The sequence below is a fragment of the Sinocyclocheilus anshuiensis genome, unplaced genomic scaffold (assembly GCF_001515605.1).
Source record: "Sinocyclocheilus anshuiensis isolate Anshui unplaced genomic scaffold, SAMN03320099.WGS_v1.1 scaffold546, whole genome shotgun sequence".
In the NCBI taxonomy this organism is placed as follows: domain Eukaryota; kingdom Metazoa; phylum Chordata; class Actinopteri; order Cypriniformes; family Cyprinidae; genus Sinocyclocheilus; species Sinocyclocheilus anshuiensis.
The window spans coordinates 2,152,378-2,167,662 of record NW_015542451.1 but is presented as its reverse complement, the minus strand read 5'-3'; the positions used below and the strand labels follow the sequence as shown (position 1 = coordinate 2,167,662).

General features: G+C 35.9%; 1 protein-coding gene across 2 annotated transcripts in view; it reads left to right on the top strand.

The window, feature by feature from the left end:
* Positions 1-493: 493 nt before the first annotated feature.
* Positions 494-15,285, top strand: part of eif3c (eukaryotic translation initiation factor 3, subunit C) — a 20,273-nt gene continuing 5,481 nt past the window's right edge. For both annotated transcript variants that reach the window (XM_016493158.1, XM_016493156.1), the window contains exons 1-20: positions 494-642; positions 1,836-1,954; positions 3,617-3,682; positions 3,769-3,958; positions 4,051-4,176; positions 7,538-7,586; positions 7,708-7,826; positions 7,950-8,077; positions 8,163-8,420; positions 9,612-9,753; positions 9,839-9,964; positions 11,087-11,180; positions 11,261-11,448; positions 12,709-12,933; positions 13,007-13,198; positions 13,639-13,810; positions 13,893-14,052; positions 14,144-14,209; positions 14,371-14,458; positions 14,551-14,716. In XM_016493158.1, the coding sequence (XP_016348644.1) occupies positions 1,854-1,954; positions 3,617-3,682; positions 3,769-3,958; positions 4,051-4,176; positions 7,538-7,586; positions 7,708-7,826; positions 7,950-8,077; positions 8,163-8,420; positions 9,612-9,753; positions 9,839-9,964; positions 11,087-11,180; positions 11,261-11,448; positions 12,709-12,933; positions 13,007-13,198; positions 13,639-13,810; positions 13,893-14,052; positions 14,144-14,209; positions 14,371-14,458; positions 14,551-14,716 (2,656 nt within the window). In that variant the 5' untranslated portion in view covers positions 494-642; positions 1,836-1,853. The remainder of the gene's footprint in view (positions 643-1,835; positions 1,955-3,616; positions 3,683-3,768; positions 3,959-4,050; positions 4,177-7,537; positions 7,587-7,707; positions 7,827-7,949; positions 8,078-8,162; positions 8,421-9,611; positions 9,754-9,838; positions 9,965-11,086; positions 11,181-11,260; positions 11,449-12,708; positions 12,934-13,006; positions 13,199-13,638; positions 13,811-13,892; positions 14,053-14,143; positions 14,210-14,370; positions 14,459-14,550; positions 14,717-15,285) is intronic.

Sequence of the window (15,285 nt, the reverse complement as noted above, 5' to 3'; positions counted from 1 at the left end):
TTATTTAATAATATACATATATAATTTTAAGTAAATATAATTTAAAATATGTATATTTTATACATATTTGAGAAATGAATGCTTTTATTCAGCAAGGATGCATTAAGTTGATCAAAGGTGAAAGTAAAGATACTACAGATTTTTTATTTATTTTTTTTACTTTCTATTGCTCAAACTGCACCGTTTACATTTAATAAAAAAAAAAAACATCTTTGTTTCCACAAAAATATTAAGCAGCGTGACTTTTCAAAATTGAGAGTAAGAAATGTTTCTTGAGCAACAACAGCATACTACAATTATTAAGTAATCAAAACATTTAAGGAATACTTTACACCCAAATATTTCTTTACTCACCATTTTGCTCCAAATCAGTGTTTTTTTCTTCCTTCTGTGGAACACAAAATAAGATGCGGGGTATTTTCTGTAGTTCCGCTCCAGGCCGGCGGGTGGCGGTAGACCATGGCCGCTGAAGCTTTGGCGCGCCTCCATCCAAGTATCTCTCTCTCTCTCGCTCTCTCTGGAAGTAGCCGACAAGGCTTTGACGTACGCCGTGAGTTGTGCTCACAAAATTGCAAATGTGGATCTAAAATCTGCACGAAGGGAGTTCACAAACAGAGATCTTACGTTTCCAGCAGATAACAGGTATGTTCCGCATGTGTCATGTACGGGAATGTTCGGTTATATGGCACTTGCATACATACACATGCAGTTTTGGTCTCGTTAGGCCTGAACTAGCCGGTCGCGGCACGTTTTCGCTGATGATCTCTGATGTAATAAGATATAATAACACAGTAGTTATCTACTATGCGTCACTTGTATTTCCATACACAGCAAATGGCTTATTGATTAGCCTATAATTTATTTCCATTGAGGCCCCGGTCATTGGCGTTTTAGCAGTGAAGTGATGATAGTCAGTCATTCAAACTAACTAGCAACCAGAGTTGCCCCCAGAATAACTGTTATTTAATAAAGCGTCACTAGATTAGCGCTTTTAATAACTAAACTGTTTTTTTACGTTCCGAGTAAATTACCGTTTAACGTCATTAACACTTGTGCGACCTTTTGGACATTTTTGTCCTTTTCAGTTTTTTGTTTTTTTTATCATTTTGCCTGTGTTATTGCCAACTGCATACATTTTGGCACGGGTGTGTATTTTTATTGGAATTTGACTATTTCACTTCCATTTCCTTTAATAAATCTGTTTTGCACTAGGTACAAAAAATTGTTCCTCTCAGGACCTTAAGGACAAAAATGTCCCCATTGAAACCCATTAAAACTGCTATTCGCAGTGCCATTTAACTGTAAAATTATGCAATTTTTGTTGATAGGCTTTCATTATATTGGCAAGGCTTTAAAATTTAATTTTTTACTATTTTTTTTACCAGATGGTGCCATTTTTTCAGGTTTGACCTATGAAGAAAATACTCGCTTTATTTCTGTTTTCTGCTTCTGCATATTATAGAGCCAATTGGATAAATAATGCAGCTATAATTGTGTGGGTGTGTTGGTATGGATGTCAAGAGTGTGGTTTGTATGCGTGTCCTAAAAAAGGTTGTGTGTGCACCTGTAATGTTTGAGAGAGAGAAATTATACTGTACTGCAAATCAATTTTTTGACATGGACATTTTTGTCCACTATGGACCTATGTGTAACTTTTTTTAATTGACGCACAAGGGTTAATTGCTGATATGTCACACAGTCCCCATAAGTCAGTAGCGATATTTGTGTCGTTTATACTCGTGACATGATTCTAAACAATGCTTAGTAGGTTTGAGACTGTATTTTCACTCTCTCTTGTTGTTGTTTCCTCGTCCTTTCTGTATTTCTCATTTCAGTTTTAGCAGCCGTCAGTTATGTCGCGTTTTTTCGCCACCGGATCCGACAGTGAGTCGGAGGAATCCTCTTCTGCGGATGAAATCACCCCCAAAGCGACCGGGACTACTTTCAATAAGCAGTAAGTTGTTTTTCTGATAGTGTACATTCTAACAAAATACTCTGTGCAGTGTTGCCTTGGCATTGAAAAACAACAACGAAAAAGTTAGTATTTGACTGCTTGCTTTCTTCTGACTTCCATCCATCTGTATTTTTTTTTTCTTTTGGAAAGTTGTGTAAACTACACCTATAGCACAAGTACATCACGGAGACGTCTGCATTTACATCTGCAAGACCTATTTTTTTAGTGTTTGATCATCTGCAATACGTCTATAGGACGTTTCCTATTAGATGTCAAATAAACGTTTAGAAGATGTTTATGATTTAGAATGTAAAACTGACATCTTAGAGACGTCTATCAGATGTTTGTACACAGCAGATGCTTTCCAGATGAAGCGATCTTTAACAGACATCTTGCAGACGCACCTGTGCTATCTGGGTAGAGTTTGACCGATTTTGATTTGCCAATACGGATAACTAAAATTGTAAAATATGACTGGCAACTACCGTATTGTCCCGAATATAAGACGACCCCCCTTTTTCCAGATGTACCTTTTGGAAAAAGGCTTTTTAAAAACCAAATCTGTTTTTTTCTCAGTAAAACACATTTTGTCTTCAATTATTTTCATATTGCATATTTTTCCTATTTTAATTTTTGTTTTGAAAGTATGGTAAAAACTGGTCAAATGTACCAACAATCACATTTAAAAAAATATACACTTTTGATATACCATAGTCTAGACCCTGAATATAAGACGACCGTGTTTTTTCAGATGTATTTCCAAGAAAAAAACATTGTCTTATATTCGGGTCAATACGGTAATTAATCGGCTGATAGTTTTTAAAATAAACATTTCCTTAACAGAAAACAGTGTTGAACTTTTGAAAATTGACATTAATGACTTAACCGTTAGAATGTTTTATAATTGTTTAAATTAATTAAATTACATAAAAAGAAAGGATCTTCACTACTGACTTAATTTAATTGTCATATGCAATATATAATGCATAAGACAGGGAGACAGACAAAAAGTGATAAAAGAAATGTAATTTTAAGGGGTCTTAAATTTGAGGACTGAAAAAGAGGAATCTAAATATGACATAAGTAATATTGATTATTAACAGTAAAAATGTAACATATTAAACTTACTGTAAGCGACATGAACAAAACAGATTTAAATAGTAATCACAATTATTTGTGACAATTAATCATCAGCACAAAATTCATGCTCATGACAAGCCTATTCTCCTGTGCAGCAATTAGTTATAAAAAAAAAATAATAATGATCAAATTAATAGTTGTAAAAAAGTTGATATTTACTGATAACCAAAAGTTCCACAAAGCAACTATCTGTACTGATTAATAGGTAAACAATATATCAGCCAACCTCTAGTGAAAACACATTTTTAGTATTTTTTAGCTTTTTTAGGTCTAGTTTTTATTCATTTTTATCCAATCATTTCAGTTATAGTACTTCAAACGAAACAAAAATTAGAAATATTGCCTTGACAATTAGCTGAAATAAGATTTTAATATTTTTTTTATTTCCAGTAACACTTTTTTATGGTTTTAGTTTTAATTAAACATAACTCAGTTTCTGTGATGCCAGGAAAGGTGACACGGGTCGTTATGTTATTGTAATCAGCTGTAATGCAGTATTTGACTCTGCTGCTGTCTCTGTAGGGCCCTGTTGCTGAGCGATGATGAGGAGGACACAAAAAGAGTGGTACGCAGTGCCAAGGACAAGAGGTGAGCGCCGAATGGACTCAAGAATAAAGAAGCTTTCACTCCCACCTCGTTTAGAAACGCATTGTCTGTTGTCCATTGCGTTTCAGGTTTGAGGAGCTCACCAACATCATCAAGACGATCCGCAATGCCATGAAGATCCGAGACATGTCCAAATGTCTGGAAGAGTTTGAGCAGTTGTATCGAGCGTTCCTCAAAAGCAAAACCATCGTGGACAAAGAGGGTGTGCCGCAGTTCTACATCCGCCTGCTCGCTGATCTGGAGGACTATCTCAACCAGGTCTGTAGATCACACCGGAGCCAGCAGGACATCTAGAGTCACATGATTAATGCTTGTTCATGAGCAATAAGCAGCTTTTGCTTTCGTGATAGCTATGGGAGGACAAGGAGGGGAAAAAGAAGATGAACAAAAACAACGCCAAAGCCTTGAGCACACTTCGGCAGAAGATCCGCAAATACAACAAAGATTTTGAAACGGAGATTTCCAGCTATAAAGAGGTACTGAACTGTAGCCCAAATGTTATTTGTATATGAGATATGAGCATGTTAATTAATTTTTTCCAGTGCTTCCCACAGGTTTGAAATATACTTGCGGTGGTAGCCAGGTGGAAAATCCTCCTATTACCCACGGCACAAAAATGGTCTATTACATGTGACAAATAAAAAATAATGGTGTGTTTTTTAACAATATTTGTATTTATTGAAATTAATTTTAATTACATAGGCTACTATTACATTTAATTACATACTCATATTATGCATTATAAATTATGCAAAATTACAGCATTTAAATGGTAGAATTCTCCTTGCTTTGTCATATAGTGTCTCTCTCATTGAATGGGACACAGATTTTACTGATACTAGTCAAATCTATATATTAAATAATGTGTCAAATAATGTTCTTTGACTTGGGGAAGCATCCCAGCCAGAAACTACAATAGTTTACTATGAATTAAATGGAAATTAAATTAAATGCCATTTATTGTGTAAACAAAATACCAATAACAACTTGACTTTTAATTATAAACAAGCCCGAAAAACACCGGGACTCTTATTTTGAAATGTCTATATTATTGTGGGCTGATCCTTCAGATGAGAGATAAAATATGCATTCTTACAACCATCTAAAACATATTATATAAAGGTCATAAAGTATACATTGTCATAATTCATCAACTAGTTCATAAGCAATCGCTTGACATAAATGTGTGCAATTCATTGATTGAGAATCACTTTGAAGCAGTCTGAAGCTCTGTTGCGCGAGACTTTTGAAAGCTTTGTGACACTGCAACGTGCAGCACTCTTTTTTTCAAGTATACATTGTCATAATTCATCAACTAGTTCATAAGCAATCGCTTGACATAAATGTGCGCAATTCATTGATTGAGAATCACTTTGAAGCAGTCTGAAGCTCTGTTGCGCGAGACTTTTGAAAGCCTCACCAGTGTCACAAAGCTCCGCCTTGTGACACTGCAACGTGCAGCACTCTTTTTTTCTTTTTTTTTTTAATGAAATCGTAGCCTTTTAAAGTTTATTAATCAATAGGATGTATCGCGATTCATGTTTTTCCATCCTCAAATATAAGACATCTTAAAATGATCACTAAGAGGTTTGTTTTACCATTTAATGTATTGAAGACTTTTTATGATATTAAATTTGAGTGAACTCACCTGGAGAGATTTTGCTTTATTCGCACACGTGCTCCTAAATACATTTTACAGTTCACACATATCTATTTTTAGTCGCAAGTGCTACTGAAGCGCCCGCACTGTCGAGCCCTGTCTTTGTCTGTGAAATATCCACCGCATCTCTGCAGCGCTCGTGGGAATGTCAGCGGGAGGAAACAGTTCTCACGCACACAGAACGAGCAGATACGAAACGTGTAGGGCAAGGGGAGATATTCCACTAGTTAATCGATCACGGATGTTTTCATTATTTTGGTTGGATAAAGTGTAAGAGGATAAAAATAATAAAAGCAAAAATGTTTCTCCAAATATAAATATAAAAAGGCCGTTAATATACCTGGGTGGCACGCCCAAGTAAAGTCTATGTGTGGGAAACACTGTTTTTAGGGTTTCCACTGGTCCTTAAGTCTTAAATTCAGTTTAGGGCGTAAAAAGGCTTTAATATCTTAAAGGGATAGTTCACCCACAAATGAAAATTGTCATTAATTACTCGCCCTCATGTGGTTCCAAACCCGTAAGACCTTCGTTCATCTTCAGAACACAAGTTAAGATTTTTTTTGTGAAATCCGAGAGCTTTCTGACCCTGCATAGATACGTTCAAGGCCCAGAAAGGTAGTAAGGACATCGTTAAAATAGTCCATGTGACATCAGTGGTTCAACCGTAATTTTATGAAGCTACGTGAATACTTTTTGTGCGCAAAGAAAACAAAAATAATGACTTTATTCAACAATTTCTTCTCGTCCTTGTCAGAGTCCACAACAATTTGCGAGTGTGCCACGACGCATGCGTGTGGTGCTGCTGACGGAGAACCCGGATGCGCTGCGTCTTGTTTACAAGCAGAGGAATGCACACACATGGGTTGTGGTACTCTTGTAAATGGTGGTGGACGCTGACAAGGAAGAGAAGAATTGTTCACATATCAGCAAAATCCAATATCAGTTGACATCCAATTTGTATATATTGATATATTAGGACATTAACCAATTTCAGTGCATGTGTATATATTAAATTAAACATATTCAGTATCTTAAACTTGCAGTTCCCGTTTTGCAGTTGAATGCGTTCTAGATGGTTAATTAAATGTATTTCATATTCTTTTACTTATTTTGTGAATGTAAATATTTGTTCTGTGAGGGCATACAGTATTAATTTTATTTTTACAGGTCTTAAAGTCTTTAATTTGATATTTAAAACTCTGCAAAAAAAAATCTGTCAAGAACTTGTCTGTTATATTTTAGTTCAAAATAAACAATGGAATTTTTTTTCCCTAAAGAAAAAGCCTTTTTTACGAGTAAGATTTCAGATAAAATTAAGATCAAAATGTTTGTTGTCATTACTTGCATGAAACTTTTCTTTAAATTGTCGTTACTGTAATGCAAAAATACAAAATTTATATATATATATATATATATATACAGTGGGGAAAAAAAGACCTTCACAGACATAACCGACTGTTTTTGTTACTCGTGTGTTTTTAAGTAAACTTGTGTGTGAATGAGAACTTAGTTTAGTACTCACATGCTGTGACAGCCGCTTTCTGTGCGTGTGCTTCGCATGTGTGCGCTCAGAAAACCTTAAATCTGAAGTTTAAACTCATATGGTTTAAAACGCATGATTTCAGCGCGATAAACATGATAATCAGAACCAAAACAGTTGTTTTTAGCAGGTACAAGCTGTAATGGCAGCTCTATTCTGGAAAAGGGCGCGGGGAGCAGCAGCTCATTTGTATTTAAAGACACAGGCCCAAAAAACTGCTTGTTTCTGCTTCCACTCAAAATAGGCATTTTCAAAATTATATAATAAATGATCTGTGGAGTATTTTGAGCTGAAACTTCACAGACACATTCTGGGGACACCAGAGACTTATATTACATATTGTAAAAAGGGGCATAATATGTCACCTTTAAAAAAGATTAATAAATGCTGTAAAAAATATATTGTTAGGCCCCAATATACTAAAAACGAAGTTTCCTTTTCGTTCTTCGTTTAGGGGTAAAACAACGTGTGTGCCAATTTTCAAGCGTTTTGGAGCATGTTAAGGCCCCCAAAAAGCCCTGGATAGTCTAAAAAAAATGTATAATAATCCACTAATGATAATGACATCTGCTAGTATGTCAAATTAGCTTTTTCTGTTTTGCTGTCAGCCTCATGGTTTACTCTGATTTTCCTGCAGAACCCTGAGCAGTCAGCTGAAGAAGAGGAGAAGGATGACATTGGCAGTGGTTAGTCTCCTCATTTATCTCTGTATAATGTTGTATACACAGCAACATAAAGAGTTGTATAATGAAGGTTGCAATGGTGTCTTGAGTCTATTTGCTCTTTCTTTGCCTGTTTGATGTGCAGCATCGTCGTCGAAGAGTGATGATGATGAAGGCGTCACTGCCAAGAGCTTAATGAAGAAGAAGCCTCAAGAAGAGGAGAAGAAGGCACCAGAGGCCAGCAAGTTCCTCAAAGGCGCTGCTGTAGGTCCAAACACGTCTTACAAGACCATTTCATGTGGTTTTTAAAAAGAACTAGAAAGTCACTCACTTTGGGGCAAATGACTTGAACTGTGTTCACGATTCAGCACTTTGTCATTGTGTCAGGATGAGGAGTCGGAGAGTGAAGGTGATGAGGAAAGTGAGGACTGGGGCTCTGATTCTGTGGACAGCGGCGGTGAGAGCGAGGACAACGAAGGAGAGGCAGCATCGCTGGCTGTGGTCTTCCTCAAAAAGTATGTGTTTTTCAACCTTGAGCTGTTAAGTTTATTTCTCTTTGATGGCTTCAAGTGTCTTTAAACTCTGCACTCGCCCTCACAGAGCTCAAGATGGCGACAAGCAGCCTGAACGCAAGAAGGACGATAGGAGGAAGAGGCACAAGAAGATGGAGCAGGTGGACGAGGAGGCCGATGAAGAGGGAGAAGGAGAGGAAGGGGGATGGGAGAAGGTGAAGGGCGGGGTGCCGCTGGTGAAGGAGAAGCCCAAGATGTTCGCCAAAGGCACAGAGATCAACAACGCTGTGGTGATCAAGAAACTCAATGAGATCCTGCAGGCCAGAGGAAAGAAAGGAACAGACAGGTAGGAAAATCTCATCAGTCTTATGATCAGTGGATCATTTAGACATTTGTGACAGTGAATTCTAGAGAAAAAAATCATATAATTTGATCTTTTTATGTGGACGGCTAGGTTTTCAAATGGCATGACCACCCAAAATGTGATATTAATAATTACATTGTATTAAATGTATAGAACTATACTTTTTACCCTTTAAATGTGAACTTTTACTGAAAATGATTCAAAAAATATATTTTTTAAGGTAATTATTCCTTGAAAATAGAATAAAGTTTAAAATACAAATTGAATTTAAATTTACAAAAATTCTCCCCTTCTTTCATTTTGACCAAGTTATGAGTTTGATTTATTTTTGTTTATGCTGTTGAAAAGTTTGGGCTTAGTAAGTTTTTCTTTTTTTTTTTAATGTTTTGAATGTATTTTAAAATGTAATTTTAGTCCAAGTTTTTAGTCCAAGCTGAATTTTCAGCATCATTACTCCAGTCTTCAGTGTCACATGATCTTTCAGAAACCATTCTAATATGCTGATTTGCTGCTCTAGAAACATGTATTCATTATAATACTCAATGTTGGAAACAACTGTGCTGCTTCATATTTTTGTGGAAAATGTGATGCATTTTTTCAAGATTTTTGAAAGTTGAATAGAAAGTTCAAAAGAACAGAAACAGAATGTTGCCTTGGCAACTAACCAAAAAAAAAAAGTTTTTATACTTTCATTTAAGATTTTATTTCAAGTAACTTGTTAGTTTTAGTTAACGATACTAACCCTCATACAAGCAGGCATAAACACGAGCATTTTAAAATGTAATTTTAGTCCAAGTTTTTAGTCCAAGCTGAATTTTCAGAGTCATTACTCCAGTCTTCAGTGTCACATGATCTTTCAGAAACCATTCTAATATGCTGATTTGCTGCTCTAGAAACATGTATTCATTATAATACTCAATGTTGGAAACAACTGTGCTGCTTCATATTTTTGTGGAAAATGTGATGCATTTTTTCAAGATTTTTGAAAGATGAATAGAAAGTTCAAAAGAACAGAAACAGAATGTTGCCTTGGCAACTAACCAAAAAAAAAAGTTTTTATACTTTCATTTAAGATGTTATTTCAAGTAACTTGTTAGTTTTAGTTAACGATAATAACCCTCATACAAGCAGGCATAAACACGAGCAAAATGTGTTTATTCCCTTGTCGTTCAGATCTGCTCAGATCGAGCTGCTTCACGCTCTGGCTGGCATCTCTAATGAGAATAACCTGGGCGAAGGCATCCTCGTCAAGATTAAGTTCAACATCATCGCCTCCCTGTACGACTACAACACCAACCTGGCCGCCTTCATGAAGGTGAGAATCTCTCGAGACGTGCTGATGGTGTTACGGTCATCAAATGTTTTCCACTCACGTTTTATTCTCTTTCACTCCTCTTCAGGCGGAGATGTGGAAGAAGTGTCTGGAATGCATCGATGAGCTGCTGGACATTCTGTTTGAAAACAGCAACATGTTTATTGGAGAAAACATCGCCGAGGACAGCGAGAACCTGGCCATCTCTGACCAGGTCAGTATCACATGTCACATCAACAGTGGTTTGTTAACTTTTGACCAATTACAAGTAGGGGTGTGCGATATTGACAAAAAATAATATCTCGATATTTTCTGGGATTTTATCGATGACGATAATTAGACGATATTTTGCGGAGGCACATCGTTAAAACAACAATTACGATATTATCGCAGACGATATATATCGCACACCCCTAATTACAAGTGAAAAGGTGCAGTCACATTTATCGTTGCTTTGCAGAATAATGCCGGCAAAATCCATCGGTTGGAAATTGTACAGCTGCACAAAGTGGGGGAAAATCAAATTGCATTGTTTTTTTTTATAAAAATTGTGGCTGTGACTTAAAATGCAATTTTAAAAATGACTTGTGCCGCTGTCCAGTTTGGCCAGTATTGTGATTTTTATATATCAACCGTAACTTTTTTTGGTTAAAAATTATCCAAAATCAATATTTGAGGGAGTACATAACCAGCCAGTGTTCAAAACTAGCGCCTTACTTTAGCCTGATTCACAACGGTTAGCTTATAACAATGTTTTCTAATTTGAGTGGTACGGGTAGGTTTTCGCGGGAAATTCGAGCATGGCACTGCGTCATTACATCACGTCTGTAAACATAAAGAAGTTGTCCCGGCTACTAGGCTGTCGCATGTGAGGATCCTGCTGGTGGTGGATCGTTTATCTAAACTCTGCAGGACACCGGCCCTCCAGGACCGAGTTTGGGCACCCCTGGTTTATAGCCTTTCCTTACAGCAGCCAGAATAATTAAATGTATCGTTTTGATGGCGGATTGTAATCCATAAAGGATTATGTTAGTACAATACTAACATTTATGTCTTAATTTCTTCATTTTTAAACTTTATTTTACAGAGATTTGTGATTTGATACTCGCACTAAGCCGTATTCCAATCTCGGTATTATTTGAATTAATAGTGAAGCCCAAATTGGGCATTTTACATGAGGGCGAAAAGGTTCCCCATGTAGATTTCGCTCATGTTGACCAACAAAAAGCTTCTTGGTTTGAAAGTGACTCCCGTGTGAGCTGTGCGTCATATATAGCTACACTATTGACAATATGAAATTTGGCTAATGTTTCATTACTGCAATTCCTCTCTTCAGCCGTTCCGTGTGCGTGGCTGTATTCTGACTCTGGTGGAGAGGATGGATGAAGAGTTCACCAAAATCATGCAGAACACAGACCCTCACTCTCAGGGTGAGTACAGACAGATTTCAGCCCCTGAACTCTTCTGGGTGGCGTGTGGCGTGACACCTCTTCCTCTCACGCTTTTGCAGAGTATGTAGATAACCTGAAGGACGAGGGTCGTGTGTGTGGCATCATTGACCGTCTGCTGCAGTATCTGGAGTCTAAAGGCAGCACGGAGGAAGTGTGCCGCGTCTACCTGCGCAGAATAATGCACACATACTACAAGTTCGACTACAAAGCCCACCGTCGCAGCCTGGGCCTACAGGGAGAGACCAAGGTGAGTGTCTCACCATTAATGGAGAATAATGGTTTGTGGAACCAGATGATGTGTTTACCAGTAGCAGCTAACTGGACCACTTATTATTTTAATATGTATTTACTATAGTTTTAATTATTATTTTTATTTAGCTTTTTTTTCCTACTTTTTAATCTTACTTTTATAGTCGTTTTTGTCATATTTTAGTTTTTGTTTATTTTAAATATTACTATCTTGGTTTTTATTTCAGTTTTAGTTTTATTGTATTTTTCAGTTTTTACATTTCATTTTAATGTTTCGACTTAATCTAAATTAAATAAAATAAAACTTAGAAATGTTGCCTTGGGAAACTGGACCATTTGTTTATATTACCAACCAGTGTTATTTTAGTATTATTTACATACTATTATAGTTTTTATTAATATTTTGAATTGGCTTTTATACTTTCAATTTTCATTTTAACTTTAGTTAAATTATTAATAATTTTATGTGCTTTGTTCATTTTTATTAGCTTATTTTGCATATTACTATTTGTTTAAATATTTTTTTCAGTTTTAATTGTTTTGTTTTTTTACTGGGCCATGTAATTTTAGTATTATTTATATACTATTATAGTTTCTATTAATATTTTAAATTAGCTTTTGTTTTTATACTTTTAGAATTAAATTTTTTGTAGCAATTATATATATATATATATATATATTTATTTATTTATTTATTTTTTTATGTTTTTTTTTTATTGAAAATTAGTTTTTTTCATCTAATATTTATATTATATTTTAATCCTTAGCATAGGTTCCAGTTAGTAATTTTAGTATCTCAACATAAAATAAATGAAATTTTGAAGAAAAAAAACTTTTGTTTTTTTTTGTATGTTTTTTTTTTTATTGAAAATGAGTTTTTTCATCTAATATTTATATTATATTTTAATCCTTAGCATAGGTTCCAGTTAGTAATTTTAGTATCTCAACATAAAATAAATGAAATTTTGAAGAAAAAAAACTTTTGTTTTTTTTTGTATGTTTTTTTTTTTATTGAAAATGAGTTTTTTCATCTAATATTTATATTATATTTTAATCCTTAGCATAGGTTCCAGTTAGTAATTTTAGTATCTCAACATAAAATAAATGAAATTTTGAAAAAAAAAATAAATAAATAAGCTTATTTCATTTTTTTTGTTCAATATTTCAGCTTTATTTAAATTAACCAAAAAATTTAATAGTTTAAGTTTTGGTTATTGTTAAAACCCTGAGGCTGACCTTTGACCTCTTTGTCCATTAGTCCGAGCAGGATCAGGAGGAGAGCGAGGGAGAGGACAGTGCCATCATCATGGACCGCTTGTGCAAGTTTATCTACGCCAAAGACCGCACAGACCGTATCCGCACCTGCGCAATCCTCTGCCACATTTACCATCATGCCCTGCACAGCCGCTGGTACCAGGCCAGAGACCTCATGCTCATGAGCCACCTACAAGACAACATCCAGCACGCCGACCCTCCTGTCCAGGTACGCACACGCATTACTTCTGAAGAATAACTGGCTGGTGTGATTTCCTAGCTCAACTCTTCTCCTCTCTTAGATCCTGTACAACAGGACCATGGTGCAGCTGGGCATCTGTGCTTTCCGTCGGGGCATGATCAAAGACGCCCACAACGCCCTTCTGGACATCCAGTCCAGCGGCAGAGCCAAGGAGCTGCTGGGACAGGGGCTCCTCATGAGGAACATGCAGGAGAGAAACGCTGAGCAGGAGAAGATCGAGAAGCGGCGACAGGTACATCACACCTGACCGTTTTCTCTTGTAAAATCAATCATTGTAGTGGCTCATGTTCAAAATATAAAGTCATTTGAAGTCTGAAATCCAAGAAGGCCTTGTAAGTGGTTCTAGCAGGACTGGGTTGACAATGTTGAATTCCTTCATCAAATATTCGCAAAAAGCTTTGTATTTTGTTATTTTTGATATGAAACAAACCTTTGTTCTAAACCTATAGTTCTTTGTTGTTCTAGATATTATTTTGACTTCCATGGTATGGAAAAAATACTGTGGGAGTCAATGGCTACCGTCAGCTGTTTGGTTACCAACATTCTTCAAAATATCTTCTTTTGTGTTCAACTGATGAAATTAACTTGTACATGTTTGGAACAACTTTGGGAGAATACATTTTGATTTTTGTGTGAAGTATCCGTTTAATGTTTGCGTTTATCGTGTTTTAGGTGCCATTCCATATGCATATTAACCTGGAGCTCCTGGAGTGTGTGTACCTGGTGTCAGCCATGCTGCTGGAGATCCCTTACATGGCGGCCCACGAGTTTGACGCCCGCCGCAGGATGATCAGCAAACAGTTCCACCACCAGCTGAGGGTGGGCGAGAGACAGCCACTGCTGGGTGAGTGAGAGAGAGGAGAGATGGGAAATACAAATCCACTTTTAATCTCAGTAATATGAATCTGTGACTATGTCCTCCTCAGGTCCTCCTGAGAGCATGAGGGAGCACGTTGTGGCTGCCAGCAAGGCCATGAAGATGGGCGACTGGAAAACCTGCCATTCCTTCATCATCAATGAGAAGATGAACAGCAAAGTGTGGGATCTGTTCCCAGAAGCCCAGCGTGTGCGGGAAATGCTCGTCAGGTGCCTGATGATGATGAGGATGCCTGACATAAGATTTTAGCATTTGCATTTGTATTCAACTAATGTTTGGTGCTGTTTTCTGAACCTACAGGAAGATCCAGGAGGAGTCGCTGCGCACTTACCTTTTCACCTACAGTAGCGTGTATGACTCAATCAGGTACATGTGATCAACACTGAAATAATGTGATGGTTCCCTTAAAAGTGAAAAATCTGTCAACATTTACTGAACATGTCCATGTTCATGTTTTTTTTTTAATACTTTAAATTGACCCATGTGTTTTGCAGCTGTTCATCACTTTCTTGTCCTCTCCTCTGCAGCATGGAGACTCTGTCAGAGATGTTTGAGTTGGAGCTACCCACAGTGCACAGCATTATCAGCAAGATGATCATCAATGAAGAACTCATGGTAAAAGAAAAACAGTCAGTTTTACCTGAACTTTCCATCCTTATCCATACCAGTACCTTCATTTATTTGTCTTTCGTCCGTAATTTGCTCAGGCATCTCTAGACCAGCCGACTCAGACAGTGGTGATGCACAGGACAGAGCCCACATCCCTGCAGAACATGACCCTGCAGCTGGCCGAGAAACTGGGCGGCTTGGTAGAGAACAACGAACGTGTTTTCGACCTCAAACAGGGCGTCTATGGAGGATACTTCAACAGAGGTACAAGAACAAGACCCAGAAATTTGATTAAAGATCACTTTCAGATAAAGATAAATTGCATAATAAATGTAGTGTTTTCTTAAATATGAATGAAATAAATTATCTATAAATAATAGTAATTCAATTATATTAAAAATGATTAATATACTAATAATTTTTGATGATTTACTATAATTATAAAGTGCTTTAGTTTTATAATTTATTAAAAATTAAAGTCATAATAATTGTGTATTGTTTACTGATGATTTACTACAAGTTCTTTATTTTTATTTATAATGTTATATAATTTGTAGTAATGAATAAAAATCATATTTATTGAAGATATATAGATGTGAATATAATTTCATAATCTAACTAATATATGTGCATTTATGTATGTGTGTGTGTGTATATAGGTTTTTTTTTTTTTTTAAGTGTATGCATATTGTAATTTATTAAATTATATATATACATGCACTACATATTACTATTTATATTTGCAATATATTAATGATAATATAATATTAATATTAATTCATTTAGTAAATTAATTAATTATATATATGTATATGTATATATATATATATATA